We start from the raw sequence: 16,931 nt of genomic DNA, 5'->3' as shown, positions 1-16,931 counted from the left end.
AAAAGCCATAGTGGTTACAAACAAGCAAAGCAAAAAGAATGGACATGAAAAGCAACTGTCGACAAAATAGAAATTAGTTTAATATACTGTATATTTATACCATTCCTACTTTGCACCACTTTATTACAACAGCTGTCCTATTATGACTAACTGTAAACCTCTATTATTGTCATTATATTATTGACCACATTATCAATGGGCGAATTCCAAACATAATTTTTGTGGCCTCGAAGAGCACTGTGAGAAGGGGATGCTACTCGAGGCTTGTTCAAAACTAGTGTTAAAATGAATCTTCATACAGTAAACAAATGCTCCCTTCAGAGTACCCACTTAAAGGGCTCTACCCATTGCAGTGAGTAGGGCATAGGGATGCTCACTTTCGATTGAAATTCGCCCAACATATCAGCGCATTAAAGCTAGTCAAATTTATATACTCAGATAGTTTTAAATTTACATCAGCTTAAGTGAAATCTGTACTGTCAGATAGGTTGCATCTTGCATGTGAATGACCAGAGTATTTTTTTTTTTACTTCACTCTTGGTGTGAACAGGCCTGTCTTCTGCAATTTGTTGTGCATTTTTGCTTCGCTCTTGGTGTAAATAGGCCTTTAGGCACTGTTTTGGAATTTGATTGAAAAATAAGTATGGTAAGAGGGAGAGAATAAATTCTAGCAATTTTGGGAGGAACAGTGTGCTAACTTATTTTTTCATTATTATTTTGATTAAGCACATGTGCATGCTCTATACATATACATACATTTCAACAATGTAAACATAACATTAAAACTTGTAGTTACCTTCATTGACATTTTTTTGCTTTATTAATTCTCATTGTTCAGTTCCAGTTTTTATCTTTCTGTTTTATTTATTTATTTATTTATTTATCTTATTCTTAATTTATTTTTTCATTTCCATTCAAACATTTTCATATATCAGTTATATTGACTTTATCCAACAACAACAGATCCTCCCTTTAACGGCAGCAAAAAGCGACTTGTTGACCTGGTACGTGACTCGCTGAAGTTGTCTAAAACGATCAGTGGTGGTGGTGGTATCCCTGATGGCCGGCGGCGCAATCCTCCTTTTCAGCCTTTGCACAGGAAGTCAGGTCTCGGCAAGCAGCCTGTACTGCTCCAGTGGAGTGAGACTGATCAGGCTTGTCACAAATATCGAGTCTCAGCTCACTTCACCAATGCCTGTACAAACTAGGACAGCTGACATTTAGAGCCGAGCGGGTACCACGTTAAGCCAAGCAATAAAAGTGCTCAGTCCAAGACTACTGAATATGATTGGTCCAAACCAATAATGTGAGCCTGAGGTAATGCACTCTCTGTTGCTTCTAAAGCCTGAAATGAGCTTGTGGAAATTTAGACATCAGAAGTCAAAATATCGCAGCATTTTAAAGCATTTAAAGGCTGTTTTAAACAGTAGACTTCAAAATTATTACAAATAAAGGCACTTCATTTTAGCCAAATCTAAAGGCCAAAGTATACTTTGCGCATCTGCATTGCAGATCACGCCGCGCACAGTATGCGTGATGTAAATTTTGTCATAATCTAGTCCACTTGAGTGCTTGTACACCATCTCCATTTCTTGACCTACACAGCCCTGCACACTCGATTTCCATTGGCTGCTCACTGTATTACTTTATATATGAGTTGTGGAGCATCATACACTACAAGATTTCCATTGTAGTCATGGATAGTCGGCTCAAAAATATCATCATGTTGGATATCCTCCAGGATAATGTGTATAAATATTTCAAATCAGATGTAAAATCTGACAACAATGGTATCATAAATTGCGCTTCTTTACCTCAGATCACACTACAAAAACAATATTTTTCAGGCTGGTCAAGCTACTGTGCAAGCACGTTCTCAAGTTGTCTGGCAGGCGACATCTGTATCTAAAAGGTAATTGCCTCTTTTACCTGTAAGGCGGGACTTACTTTCTACATCAGCCATAAAGGGTGTTCAAATTTCTCAAATTAATTTTAATACAAGTGCTCTGTCTCAGGCTAATTAGTCTCTGGTGTAATCCAGCCTTTATATGGCTTGACTTTTCACATCTGCCTGTGACTCGTAGCAGCTATACTTTCATTTGGACAACTGCAGACATAAATGAAAATTCATTTATGGCGAATGCACACTGCAGTTGCACTGCATCAAACAATGCTACACATTTTTTGGTGTGTCTCAAGGACAAAAAGGAAAAACTCAAGGGTTTCTGAAAGTGATAAAATGTTAGCTTAGCAACATGCTAACATCAACATCAATTGGAATAAATTGCGACTGTCGAGTCAGCACTAACTGAGTTCCTGCCGATGTAGTGCGTTTCACATCAGTCACATATGAGTTTCCATCTCATTAGGACACTACTATAGAAGGTAGCTGCTTTTGTAGACAGTGGATATATACTGTATACTGTATATTAGTTATAGACAAGTTTAGCATCAGCATGTATATACATACATGTATATTTTTTGAGCAGCTGGTGGCTCCCTGTTCAATAAGCGCTTCCAAAATCAATTAATAAAAGCAAGACAGAATGGCATCTGCAAATCTTTCAGTCCTTAGCATGAAATAAACAAATGATGCCTGATAACATTGCTACACCTGTGCCATTGTCATGGTCACTGTGCCCTCTTTCTCTTCTGCAGTTCAGGCTGCTCTCATGACAAGCCCAGCATGCCCCAAGGGACACAAGTGGACTTGGAAAGGTAAACATGTCCAGCCTTCTAAGATAAAACCAGCAAGATGGCACACTAAAGGCAACGATCACGGTGCGACACCACTCCTTACAGCACAACCATGACCTCGCTCTGCTGTAGGATGTCACGAAAAATTCCATGAAGATCTGAACAGTCTAAATACCATCTGCCAACATCTTGTTAGAAGATTTGCACTGGAAGATGATGGATGAGCCACCTACTGTAACGGGGTAAAATTGCTTGTCCTTTAGCACGACCTGTTGTAAAGGCGTGAATGTGCTAACAGCGAACAGTCGCATCACTTTTTATGTGAAAGGACCATCTGTTAACGATTCGCTTTGCATAACCGCGTCGTCTCCGGTGTGAAAAGGCCTTTACTGTGGATCTAAAGAATAAAATGCTTACAAGACCCTAAATTCCAATTAATACACGCATTTGTGAGCTAGGAAATATTGGCTTAATATACATTACACATACAGCACATAACCAGAATAAAGCAAATTTATGCTTAATATTGGAACATTCTTGTGCATGCAAAAGCGGTCAATTATAATCTCAAACTCTGGTAAAATTATTCATGACTTCTCTGATTTCATCATGAAGGTGGCAACATTCCTCAGCAGTAACATCAAATAAATGGACCTGATTTTAAAGACAAATGAGTGGTCAAAGTATAATACCACTTGTCCAATGAATCCCCTTGCCTTTTTTTCAGTAACACTTTCAGGACTGCATGCCAGTCAGGCAAATGCAGATGCTAATCTCCAGAGTTTTTCCATTCTACAGATGTACATGTACCACTGGCCTTCCTCAAGCATCCAACCTCCTAAAAAAGAGCTAAATCTGTGGATTGTTTCTGTGGAAAAGGGTCAGTGGGAAAAGCCGTCTATGAAACATCATGACAAACAGTGTCCCACAACATAAGAAATCTCAGCGGAGGAAAACAGCGGTCGCGTCTTAAATCAAGGCACTGACAAATATAAAACCAAGATCATACATTATGGAGACAATAGTGAGTCCAGACTGAGCACATGAATTCTTTTATGAAGATTTTCACAAAGTTGCACCCCCTTGGTAGATGCGAGCAGGGAAAAAAGTGCAGTAGCTTCTCATTAAAATTGGCTCTAAATAAAATCGCTAAACCGCTCCTAAATGATACAGTGTAGAATATTTGGGCCATCTGATATCAAGGCACAACTGTTTGACAGGAAACAATTCATGATTAATGAGTTAAATGTGAAGTGTGGAATTTTATCTTGATAAAATTCAACTTTAAGTAAGCTTTTTGTAGGTTGACCGCTGAGGCACTTTCTAAACACTGCTGTTTGTTTGAGTGGCTTAACATGTCAACATCCCATCAAAGGAATGAGTTTGGGACAGGACTTCCTGTTTCCTAAATTATGGCAGCCAAGGGGGAGGGCTGGAGTGTTTGGGAAACTTGTATGGAAAGCATTTTCATTGAAAACAAATTTGTAAAATGTCATAAAATATCTCCATGTCTTGATACATCAAGCTTCACCTGACAGCAATTAACTGGGAGCAATGACCCACAGCGATGACCTTACAGGAGGCAGCTGACCTGAAGCTGAAGTGAATGCGGTCCACTGGGAGTGAACTGTACATATGTGTGCACTTGAGTGTAGTGTACTGCTGAGGGACTGAACGTTCAGATGGTGATGCTGATGATGACTGCCGTTTTCCGTATGTTTAACATCATTTCAGCTCTCTTGGGGAGGACAAACATGGCTGCGACTGGAAAAGGCCATAGAGCAAGGCCCTCCTGAGGCCGTATGTGCTCTCTCTTGAACACAAAGGCACAAACATACACACGGCCATGCGCCAGAGAGGGACTACAGAAAAAAAGAGGGGAGGGAGGACAAGACTGGGGGTGACTGAAAGGGGAGGAGAGAGAGAAAGCCTAAAGACACAACACAGCTCAGAGCTGATTGGGAGTGACAGGCTGCTGATTAGTCAACTCACAGCCCACACACACACACACACACACACACACACACACACACACACACACACACGAACATGAGTGGAGAAATAAAGACTAGCCAGAAAAAGCAACCTATTATTTAATGTGCTTTTACATGCAATGCTTTGTAGAAACGTTTCTGCAGTAATAAACAGGCAAACATAGCTTTTCTCCAAATAAAACTAAGATATAGAGCCTTGTGTTTCTGCATGTGTGTACACTGATAGATGTGTCCTACCTTGAGAAGATAGATGGGGATGTTGCTGAAATCCACTGGGAGTTTGAGAAGGAATCGAGCAGAGAACTCCCCTGTCTAGTAAAAAAAAAACACAAAAAAAACAATCAAAGAGCATCAAATAGTGAACACAAACACATACATTCTTTAACATTTCTAATCTACTTGGTAACCCCACTTTTGACATACGCACATTCCCAAATGCAAATGTATATAAATACATTCATATACTGTATAAGTGCACATGAAAAAATGCTTAGCTGCATGCATTGCGATTCTTTATTTGGCACTGAAAATGAAATGAATTAATTATACTGTAGAAGTTAAATTTCACGTTCCATGTTCAATACAAGTTAAGATCAATCGACAGCATTTGTAGCATAATATTGATTACCACAAAAATGTATTCAGACTCGTCCCTCCTTTTCTTTAAAAAAAAGCTACATTCTAAGTTACAGTGAGGCACTTACAATGGAAGTGAATGGGGGCCAATTTTTTATATTAAAATACTCACTGTTTCAAAAATTTAGCCACAAGTCATAAACAATGTGTGTGATAACATGATTTTTGTGTGACAAAATCACTTACTAACCTTTTCTGTGTAAAGTTATAGCCAATTTTACAATTTTGTTGCCATGATGATGTAATGTAAACAAAACCTAAAATCCTAAAACGTCTGTAAAAATGAAGATTTAACAACTTTACAGCTCAAATTATACATGAATTTTAACAGAACAATTAATGTACATACTTTAATAAAATTATACGCTTCAAATTTCTACCTTTAAACCTTCCAAAAAAGGGCCCCATTCACTTCCATTAGAAGAATATTTCAACTCTGTAGGTCCATACAATGTAAGTGAATGGGTGCCAAATATTTGACACTCCAAAAAGCAAATAAAGGCACCATAAAAGTAATCCATATGACTCCAGTGTTTTAATCCATATTTTCAGAAGTGATAAGATAGGTGTGGGTGAGAAACAGATCAATATAGTCCTTTTTTGCTTGAAATTCTTCTCCCTGCCCAGTAGTTTCTCACCGAAACTTATATCACTTCTGAAGATATTGATTTAACCACTGGAGTCTTATGGATTACTTTTATGCTGATTTATGTGATTTTTGTAGCTTCAAAATTTACTTGTATGGACAAAAAGAGCTGAGAAATTCTTCTAAAAATCTTAATTTGAGTTCAGCAAATGAAACAAAGTCATACATATCTGGGATGGCATAAGTGTGAGTAAATGAAGAGAAATTTCTTTTTTGGGTGAACTATTCCTTTATTTGCTCTTGTGCAGAAATAGACTAACAGTTACTAACAACTTTAAGGTCCCTGTGAAAAGCCTTGACATATTTCCAACTGAAACGTGAAGTTGGGGCTGGATTTGTTGAAAAGCTCTTGCCTTTTAAAAAAAACAAAACAAAAAAACAGCCAGTAGGCTTTATTTAACATTCGCAGCCCACACAAACACATTCCACCTGTCCACCATGCTTCTACTAGAGAGTATAACTGGTACAGAAACTGAGGAGCGATCTCATTAAAGAGTCCAAACAGTTTTCCACTGACGTGAGAACCGAACGATGATCATACCGACCATGTTACTACATACCCAGCCCACAAACAAACACAGCACAGTTTTTGCTCACGACCAGACTGGAGCGGTTGTGCAAGTCAGTGCAGATTAATGAGAAGCAAGTGAGTAAAACATCACAATATACAGTTTCAATGTTTTGAATCACAATACACTAAACATAAAGAACAAAGAATGCTTGTGCTATACTTCCCAAGAAACCTCCAACAAAATGGCTGGATTAAAAATAAACTCCAGAAACTTTCTTCGCGTATAACTCTCACGAGCGTGTTCCAATCAGAAGTGATCATCCCTATGTCCTATTCCCTCCAAAGACAATTACCCTCCACTCTGAGAACTTCAGATGGCTGAAAGGTGATAACAGTCATTCACAACTCACTTTTAAGTGATTATTATTGGAAATTCTGTTTTGTTTTGTTCTGAGTTCTGTTTTGACTCTAAAGCATGGATTGTGCTCCCTAGAAAGTGCCACGCGAAGGTATCATCAGTGCAGGTGAGAACACAGCTATGTGCGGTGAAGAGATGTAGGTGGAACCTCTGTGCGACATCATGGATGTTCCTGAGTCTTTTTAGCTGCAAGAAAGAGACTGCAGACTTCAATTGCTTATGTCTTCAATGTTTAGAAGAACACCAGCATATAGATTACATAAAAGCTAATAGATATGGCCTAAAAGCAGCAACAATTTAATTATGATTTCACTGGTTCTTTAACAGCCATAAATAGGGATGCACAGATTGTAATTGTCCAATCTTGCCTAGATTCAGGGCCGATCTTTTAATTGAAATCACACAATCTTGAAATCACACATGCACTGCTACTCCAATGAATGAGCACTTTCTCAGCCCTCAAAGCATGACATTGCACTGTGTCACATTGCACAATTCTAAGCATTTGTGAAATTCAGACAAATATGTCAGTTTATTTAAAAAATATGTCTGAATTACATTTGAATGAATATCATGGTGCCCATTTTCAAGAGTCATACGTGATGTAATGTGAGTGAGCTTAGAATCGGAACATCTCATGAAATACCATCCATGAATCCCAACCATGTTACATAAAATGACAAAATTAGGCCTGAAAACATCCGTGTCGCAAATAAGCGTCACCTAGAGTTAATGTAGTAATAATATGACAATAAAAGTCTTTCATATAGCACTTAAATACACAAGTCATATGTCAAATGAAAGCTCTCATTCTCAGGAATGCGACTATATTGTTTATTTTGTTGCCCTAATACCACAGTTCAAAATATTTTCAAAAGAATCACAAAGTGAAAAATGACTTCTGTAAGACATCAAATACAAACGTTATTAATGTGCTTAATAAATCGTGATTTGTGTTACAACAAAACTCAAAAGAAGGTAAACAAATCAAAGATGCTAATTATTTTTCCCTGACGTAGTTTTAGAGCTTGTAATGGATATATCTCTCTTATTTTTGAAAGTATCTCTTCTGTGTGTGATGCACTCATGGTGTTTACTGGTTGCCAGTGTGACACAATGATCTTTGATAGTTACAACAGAACTATTCATAACTGTTTTTAATGCAAATAAATGTAATTGTGGGGCATTAACACATAATTGCAGTATATAACTTATAAAAGTGTGGGAGGGGGTTCATATTTATCACACCAATATTTATTACTTTAAAAACTAATATCAGCGATCAGATCAGAATTGGCCAATCACAGTTTTTCTTTTTTTTCTCTCCCCTTTTCTCCCCAATTCCCAAGTCCTAATGGTGGCATAGTGACTTGCCTCAATCCGGGTGACGGAGGACGAATGTCAGTTGCCTCCACGTCTGAGACCGTCAATCCGCGCAATTTATCACTTGGCTTGTTGAGCGCGTTACCGCAGAGACGTAGCGTGTGGAGGCTTCACGCTATTCTCCAAGGCATCAACGCCCAACTCACCACGCACCCCACCGAGAGCAAGAACCACACATTATAGCGACCATGAAGAGGTTACCCCATGTGACTCTACCCTCCCTAGCAACCGGGCCAATTTGGTTGCTTAGGAAACCTGGCTGGAGTCACTCAGCACGCCCTGGATTCGAACTTGCGACTCCAGGGGTGGTAGACAGCGTCAATACTCGCTGAGCTACCCAGGCCCCCAGCCAATCACAGTGTTAAAATATGGGTGATCAGTATCAGCCTCAAATTTCCTGATCAGTGCACCACTAGCTATAAACATGAATTAGGCTGCAACATTATCAAGGAAACATTCTCACCATTTGATTGACACTAAAGCTCATTCTGATTCTGATTCTGACAGAACCTATTGGAGAACAGCAAGGCACGCTATCGAAAACGACAGTTCTCTGAAGAACTCACAAAACAATAAACGTAAAAGTTTTAACAATAAAGAGGGTTCCTCCAGAGACCACAATCTAAATGAAAGGCTTTGAGGCACTTGAAATGTATATGGAATAGGATATCTGAGGCACTCTTTGGGGTATTGAAATTACATTTACATTATTCATTAAACAGATACTTTAATACAAAGCAATTGTGCTTGAAATTGTACAACACAAACGATTCATTCTATGAAAATAATAACACAAGAAATACTGCAATACCAGGTTACAAAACTGGCTATAAAGTCCAAGCTCATACAAAGAATTAGGTGTGACAAAGTATGCAAGACAGAAAAGATTGGAAGCTCATTCTGCCATTCAGGAACTGTAAATGTAAATGTTCTGGAAAGTGATTTTGTGCCTAGATGGTGATGGTACCAGAGGAGAATTTCAAGTGCTCTGCTCTCCAGAGTAAGTAGGCAATAGTGATACTCACTTTCATTCTTTGACTTCTTGTTTATGTTAGCAGCAAATACATAACTTGGGTTACTTCATAATAAAGTGAGCATTACGCAAATGTTTCCCAATCACAGTCTGTTATCCCACAGACCAGTTATCCTCACCACATCCCTTTAAAGACTAAAACCTGTGAAGCAAGACACTCACACCCACAGTCCAACAAACTACACTCTTCCTAAAAACTACCACATTACAAAACCTTCTGTGTACCCGTGTGTGATGGCATGTGTGTTAGTTTTTGAGCAGTTGTGTAACACTCTGCTCCTTACAGGGAAACCATCACCCTCTGTGTGTAACCTGTGACACTGACACTCAGGCCTATGTTGCAATGCAAACTTATAAATTTTTAACAGCAGTGCAATTTCTTAACAAAACAATTAGTGTTTATTGGTAATGCGTTCAATAAGTGTACTGTATTTAATAATTGCAAAGCTTAAATAGTAGTGTTTTTTATATTTTAAGAAAAAGACTTGTGCTGAGTGACTCCAGCCAGGTCTCCTAAGCTGCCAAATTGGCCCGGTTGCTAGGGAGGGTAGAGTCACATGGGTAACCTCCTTGTGGTCACTATAATGTGTGGTTCTCGCTCTCGGTGGGGCGCATGGTGAGTTGTGTGTGAAGCCTCCACACGAGCTATGTCTCCGCGGTAATGCGCTCAACAAGCCAGGCAATAAAATGCACAGATTGGCGGTCTCAGACGCGGAGGCAACTGAGATTTGTCCTCCGCCACCCAGATTGAGTCGAGTCACTTCGCCACCACGAGGACTTAGAGTGCATTGGGAATTGGGCATTCCAAATTGGGGAGAAAAAGAAAAGAAAAAGACTTGAATAAAGTGTTAAATCTCACCTGTTTAAAGGATCTTGAATCTATTGAGCACTGCCATCTAAATTATTTACTGCTAAATGGGCCACACACAGTTTGAATATGTCACAAGCGGTTTGTTACTGTGCACTAATAAATTATGACAGCATTAATTTACTGTATAATAATACTTTGCTTCACAATTCTTAAGGAAGAAATACGATTTCATAAATTGCAGAACATTTTGTACCTTAATCTGAATCCTGTATTAATAAAGTTACCCCAGATTTGGTAAGTGGGCCGGACTTTGAGGATCAATACACTAGGGGTTCACAATCCTCCAACTGGGAATCCCTGAACTAGAGCATGTATGAGGGAATACATTATAGGTACCCAGCTGTTTTTGCGGCCAGCGTAGACCTCCATACTGCGGCCGTAACTGGGGTCCTCCAGCAGGCTGTCATACTCGAAGAGAAGGCGAGAACTGTCACGAAGCCGTTGGCACTGGTACTGATGGTACTGCTGCAACAGCTCTTTCACCAGCTGCAAGAGACACTCAGGTTTACCAGCATCCCATGACACCAAGTGCTATCAGAGGAGAGAAAAAGGGAGGTAGTCAACATTATCCTAAAAACAACTAAATACAGTAATTAATAAAACACACCAAGCTAAATAAGAAGATAATAATAATCTCAAATGTTAGAAATGGCTCTTAATCAAATAGTTGAACTAAAAATGAGATTCTGTCATCACCCTCATGTCGTTCCAAACCCACATGATTTTCTTTCCTCTGCAGAGCACAAAAGGAGGAATTTACAGTAGGGTGTCCCATTCGATGACTTCATTACAATGGCGTGACTCACTTAAAAAAAGAACCCAAAAGTAGTCCATATGAATTGCTTAAGTCTTAAAAGGGCATTCAATAGGTTTTAGTATAAGAAACAACCCAAAATATACGCACTCTCCTTTGCACATATACATTCATGAGTAAATGAGAGAAGCTTGTTTATGTTTTCACGTGAGAACCTGCACTGTTTTTGGTTCTGCAAGGTTTAAGTGTGCGCCATTTTGAGTCAAGATTTTCACTGGCAAATAATTTAGGTTTTGGTGAGAAACAAGCCAAAATGTATCGTGTACCTTCAGAACACTTAGAATATGACGCACGAGTCGCATGGACTACTTATACGACACTTTTGGGTAAAGTGAGTCACTATCAACTGTCATTATACCGAAATCAGTTAACGGGAAATCCTTCAAAATTCCTCCTTTTATGCTCTGCAGTAGAAAAAAAAAGTAATATTGCTTAAGAACAACATGAGGGTTAGTAAATGATGACAGAATTTTCGGGTGACAAATTCCTTTAACTATCAAGCTTTTGCTCATTCAAACCCAGTGCATCACGATACATGCAAGAACCAATGAAGATTCTTCTCCTTTTATATGGTGCCTTGAACCTTGTCCCACTTATCATGATTTTAAAAAATTATATATATATATATTTAGCCATCACCTAAAGCCATCATATGACTTTTTGGTGCTTTGTTCTTTTGGAGCTCACTTGTTAAGGCCCAGGTATACTTCAGTTTTCTGCGTTCCGGATCAGATCGTGCCCGGTCGACCACAAGTAATTACGAATGTGTTCGAAGCATTGCGCACTATGATTTCTCTGAATACTATTTTAGTACAGTCAACTGCAGGCGCATGCACAGACAATGTCCACAGACAAGGAATGTCCGCTTGTTGAGAAAATCTATGCTGCATGCAGAAAGTCTGCTCAGACAGTGCTGTTGACAAAATTTGCATTACTCATACTGTGCGTGGATCAATCAGCAATGCAGGCAACCGAAGTATACTTTGACCTTTACTGTAAGCTTGACAGTAAAAATCACCATACAGTTTTGTTGAACAGAAAAGAGCAGCTTGGACATTCTGCTAAATATTTAAGGACCTGTGGGTTAGAAAATGATGACAATTTCCATTTTTGGGTGAACTATTACTTTAAATGTACTTATCAAATGTATGTCACTCAAATAAACATGTGTTGGCATATAAAAGCAAACAGCAGAATAGGTTACCAGACCATTCACCTAGCTGATGCTTCCTGAAAAGGTTGCAAAAATGAGGGTTTCTGATATGGTGTAGACATTAGGAAGAAGTCTGTAATGTGCCCGACCACAGTGTTATAACCCTTTATTGTATCGATGTCAACTTGATGTGGTGGTTCCCCCTCCACCTTTCTTGGGGCAAATGGCAACACCACAGGATATCCTGCACCGGTGAGGATGCTTTCATCTCTTGACCCAGCATACCTCATATCCAGATGCCAAAAGAGAGTGCATTCATGCTATGTTTCTTGGCAAGTCATTTTAACAATGTGCCACAAAGGATAGGAAAATTAGGCCACTGAGATTAATGTAAGAGGAAACTCTGTTCTCCCAGTTTCAAGATAAGACAGCTCAAGACCATGTGCTGTATTTTTTATCCAAGCAGTGAACAATGGTTTGGTAAGAAAGATAGATTTTTGAAGTTTCAGACCAAAAAAAAAAAAGTGCAGGACTATTCTGAGTTTATCTTATTGTAAACACTCTACTATTAGGGAAATAAGAGAGTTGAGTGGGTATATGCCCATCACAGAGTTTGCATTGCTGTGTTCTTGCCGGCTGCGTGAGCGGGAAAATGCTTGCATGCCAACACGGACTACTTGCCTTTCCTCCTCTCCTCCTACAGGCTGACCTCATTTGCATAAGCGATCCCAATTTGCATGAGCTTCCCTGACTGGAGCAGTACACAGGTATGCAAATTCAGAGTGAGGGGGCAAAAACCGAATCGCCACCTTTTCACAAAGTGTTCCATCGTTCTTCTGCCTGGCCTAACTCTACCCAACAGCCAGCTTTGTCTCCGAGGCACAATTGTTCCTTGACGCGTGAGATGTACATAAGCTGAAATCAAATTTTTGTGACACTGATGGAAAAAAGTGGAACGTAAATGTTTGCAAGTATGTAAATAAACATTACATGCCCCTCGCTTAAAGAACGCTCCTCACTGTCAAGGGTTAAGAATAAGACAAACAAATAAGCATTCCCATCATCGCAAAGCACAAACAAACACAGGCTGTGTTAAAATTAGTTTGTCACACGCTGTCTTGGATTTTCAAAGGACGGAGATGCAATTTCAACTTGATTTTCATCGCTCCCGTGACTCACTTGATCTACAAGCCTGACTGAGTCACATACGAGTAGAAGAGAGAAGAAGCAGAGGAAGCCGTTTGTCCATTGAGGCACATATTACGCAACTTATTAACAACACAACCCACAGCATACAGCCGAGCTTGTTACATTTATTGGATCAAATCAAAACTTCTCATAGATGATGGAAAAGAGGGAAAAAAATGCAAGGAAAGAGATTAGCTCTTCGCCGTGACCAGTCATGATGATCAGCAAATGAGTGTTTACAGGGCAATTTGTTCACAGATAAACACAAACACTTAAACTAAAATGAGTTTTTCAAGACTGCAAAATATTTTTTTCTTCAAACTATTTAGAAAGTTTCAAGATTTGTTTTCCTCCTTTCCTGAATAAAAATGGTGAACAGGTTGGAATCATGGCCTAGGGCCAGATGCTCCATCACATTGAGCTGAGATGCTTATATGTGCAACACAAATTCAAATTGAGCTCAAGAGATTTCCCAATCCCATTTCTTCTTTCTCCTCTTCATTTCCTGTCCTCTTTCTACTTTCCTCTAAAAAGTGCCAAAAGACAGACAACAAAAACAGAAAACCATGTGAACGAGGTCTTCAATACCTGGAGAAAGCTATCCGTTTGCATGCCAGTTCATCTCAATGGTATTTGTTGAACCTTTGGGCACTGAGTTCTAGAAAACATTTTTGAGTTGTAAATGTCATGTGACTAATTACTCTGGAGCTACAGGAAATATGTCCTGACCATGCTGAGAGGCTGATGGTATCACAAGAACATGCACAGTCCCCAGCCATTCACTAGCAACTATCCTGCTGGTACATGAGTTATAATGTTATCTGTAATGTTAAAAGCATAAAGCTGTGAGGCATTCTGCTTTTAAGAGCCCTCCAAACAATCTTTCTACTATATTTCAATGTAAACATGTGCTTTAACCATCGTGCCACACTGTAAAAAAAAAAAAACTGGCAGCTGTGGTTGCCAGAATAATTATGTAAAAAATACAGTAAAAATGTAAACAACTTTACAGAACAAACTGTAAATTTTACAGTTTAAAACTGTTGTAATTTACATGACCACGATGGCACTGTAAAAAAAAAAAAAAAAAATCTGTTAAATTTACAGTAAAAAAAACGTTTCTGAAACTGTAAAACTTACAGTTTAAAACACTTTATAAGGTATTTGTTAATCACCGTAGTAACTACAGAAGAGCACATGATGACATGAAGTTCACCAATAGTGGCTCTTCCAGGAGCAAAGACCAATAAACATGTAGAGACAGTGTTCAGTGTCATTCACACAAACATTAAACACCATCAGGGTAACACATGTGAAATTTAAATAATTCAGTAAACATTAACTAAACTACATCAAATACAAAACAGAACACCCCAATGTATGTAACTGATATTAAAAATAAGAAGAAACATAAATATTCACATGAAATATAATGAAATATGATGGGTCAGGCAGGGAATTGTGGGAACGCCCGATTACTGTTTTTACTGTAATTTTAACAATAATTTACTGTAAAAAGTACATGTACTCTCTTGTTAAACAATGTAAATTTTTTACCATTAATTATACAGGAAAATCATACTTTTTCAATCTAAAAAATTTAATTTTTACAACATTTTATTGTAAAAACTACTGTATTGTCTTTTAAAATATATTAAATTTTTTTACTGTATAATTTACAGTTAATACTCGTTAATCAATTAACGTTTTATTTCTATAGCATTTTTACAGTCTTTTACTGTTAAAATTACAGACATTTTTTACAGTGCACATCTCGCTGTTTTTTTGTTGTTTTTTTTTTTTAAGCGTCTCGTGCAGGAGTGGAATGTTTTTAGATGCTGTGTCAAGTTAACTTCAACTTTTAAAACATGTGTTGAGATACCTGGGTTCTTTTATATACGTTGCGCTGCATTAAGCTTTAATGCAAAAACGCGTTCAATTAGCCAAAAGATTGTCTTATCTTTCCCATGCTGGTGGAAAGGGACCTGAAGTAGACCTTAAGAAATGTTCCACAGAATTTCATTCTTTACAGGATCAAGGGGTCATGAGAAAGTTAATGTTTCCACATAAGAGGAGTGGTTTTCTGGAGAATGTCTTAAGTCTTACTTTCAAAATAAGATGACATCACTGCTCAGCATCGCTCCCCTTGGTAAGGAGTAATACATGTTTAAGTCTATCATTACTCATCACATGGATACAGGGTGGAGATCTCCTATGATAAAGCTAAGGATAAACATCACTTTGAGTAGAGTGTCTATTCCAAACACAATTTAGTACATATTCTGTGGCCTTAGGCTATCCAACGATGATCAATTGTCAACAGGCAGAACTACAACTACAACTACAACTTTTCGCTAAGGCTGGGTATTGCCACTGTTTTCCAGATTCAATTTGATATTGATTCATGTCTTCATTCGATTCAAGAACAATAAGAACAAGAAAACACTTAGATATAAAAGAAATTCACCAGGAACAAATATTGATCTACTGACACACAAATCATGGCTAGTTTTAAAAGTGATAGATAGCCCTTTAATATCATCTGCTGGTGGACTCCCCAAACTTCAAATGCAGGAACTGAGCTTAAACTTTGCACCGAGAATAGACGTGGTTCTCAGAAGTCTTAGCGCAATGACCTAATTCTCAGAAAAACAGCAAATTGCGATTTGCTTAACTTCATTAACATATAACGCACACAGAGTTTGCACACATACGCCCACAGATGCCCACGCACAGGAAATCGCACCCATGCCCACTTGTGCGGTCACGAAAATTGCGCTTAGAATTAGTGATCTGAAATGGTGCACTTGATGTGGATTAGCGGTCTTGTGGCTTTCGCTTGTGCATGTCCATGTAGAGACTGCAAAGGGTCCCATTTGCCATTTTGATTTTGAATGGTGTTAATGAGCAGCTGCTTTGCGGCATCAATGCATCATTTTGCAATGCACTGGTGTGGAATTCAAAATGAACTTATATCAGTCTATGTGGCATTATGACACCAAAGTGTGGACTTGGAGAAGGACACCAAGGGCTGGTGTCATTTGGGACAGGGCCTTGGTTTCTATAATTAGGAAGTTCCATGAAATTCTTCACAAAACCACTGAAAAAGGGCAAAGATTAGAATTTTAAGAAATGATGTTGGATCGTTCAAATGAAAATTACAATCAAATGGTTTGCAATCAGTCAGAAAAACTATAGTTTTACACAGCCTAACTTTCCTACTGTGAAACTGCATTATTGTAATGATCTGTAGCAGAATCAGAACAGCTAAAGTAAATCAGAGACAATAACCAGATTTGCCTTTTGCCACATCATTGTGATTTGGAGGAAATGTGAATGACAATTTCATTATGAGTAGCATGGTGGTTGTGTGAAGTACAACCACTCATTTAACTGCCTTTCACAAATATCGAATAAGAATGACCCATGAAAGCATCTGAGGTATTCGGCGGCTAAACCTGTGCCAGAAACAGTTTGAGCCAGCTGATGATGATATAACCATAGTCGTTCACATACACTGCAAGCCATGTCTATTGGCCACTGCTAGCTCTCAGTACTCTATATTTAGATCTATCTGTTTTGAGATC

General features: G+C 38.5%; 1 protein-coding gene across 1 annotated transcript in view; it reads right to left on the bottom strand.

Moving 5' to 3' along the window:
* Window positions 1-16,931, bottom strand: part of LOC127410973 (BRISC and BRCA1-A complex member 2) — a 163,114-nt gene that overhangs the window by 96,797 nt on the left and 49,386 nt on the right. Inside the window, exons 5-6 of the mRNA XM_051646274.1 lie at window positions 10,526-10,720; window positions 4,929-5,003 (exon numbers count right to left, since the gene is read on the bottom strand). Coding sequence (XP_051502234.1) covers window positions 4,929-5,003; window positions 10,526-10,720 — 270 coding nt within the window. The remainder of the gene's footprint in view (window positions 1-4,928; window positions 5,004-10,525; window positions 10,721-16,931) is intronic.

The sequence above is a fragment of the Myxocyprinus asiaticus genome, chromosome 20 (genome assembly GCF_019703515.2).
Source record: "Myxocyprinus asiaticus isolate MX2 ecotype Aquarium Trade chromosome 20, UBuf_Myxa_2, whole genome shotgun sequence".
Taxonomy (NCBI): Eukaryota; Metazoa; Chordata; class Actinopteri; order Cypriniformes; family Catostomidae; genus Myxocyprinus; species Myxocyprinus asiaticus.
The sequence above is the reverse complement of the archived record's forward strand: the minus strand, read 5'-3'. Positions and strand labels throughout refer to the sequence as shown.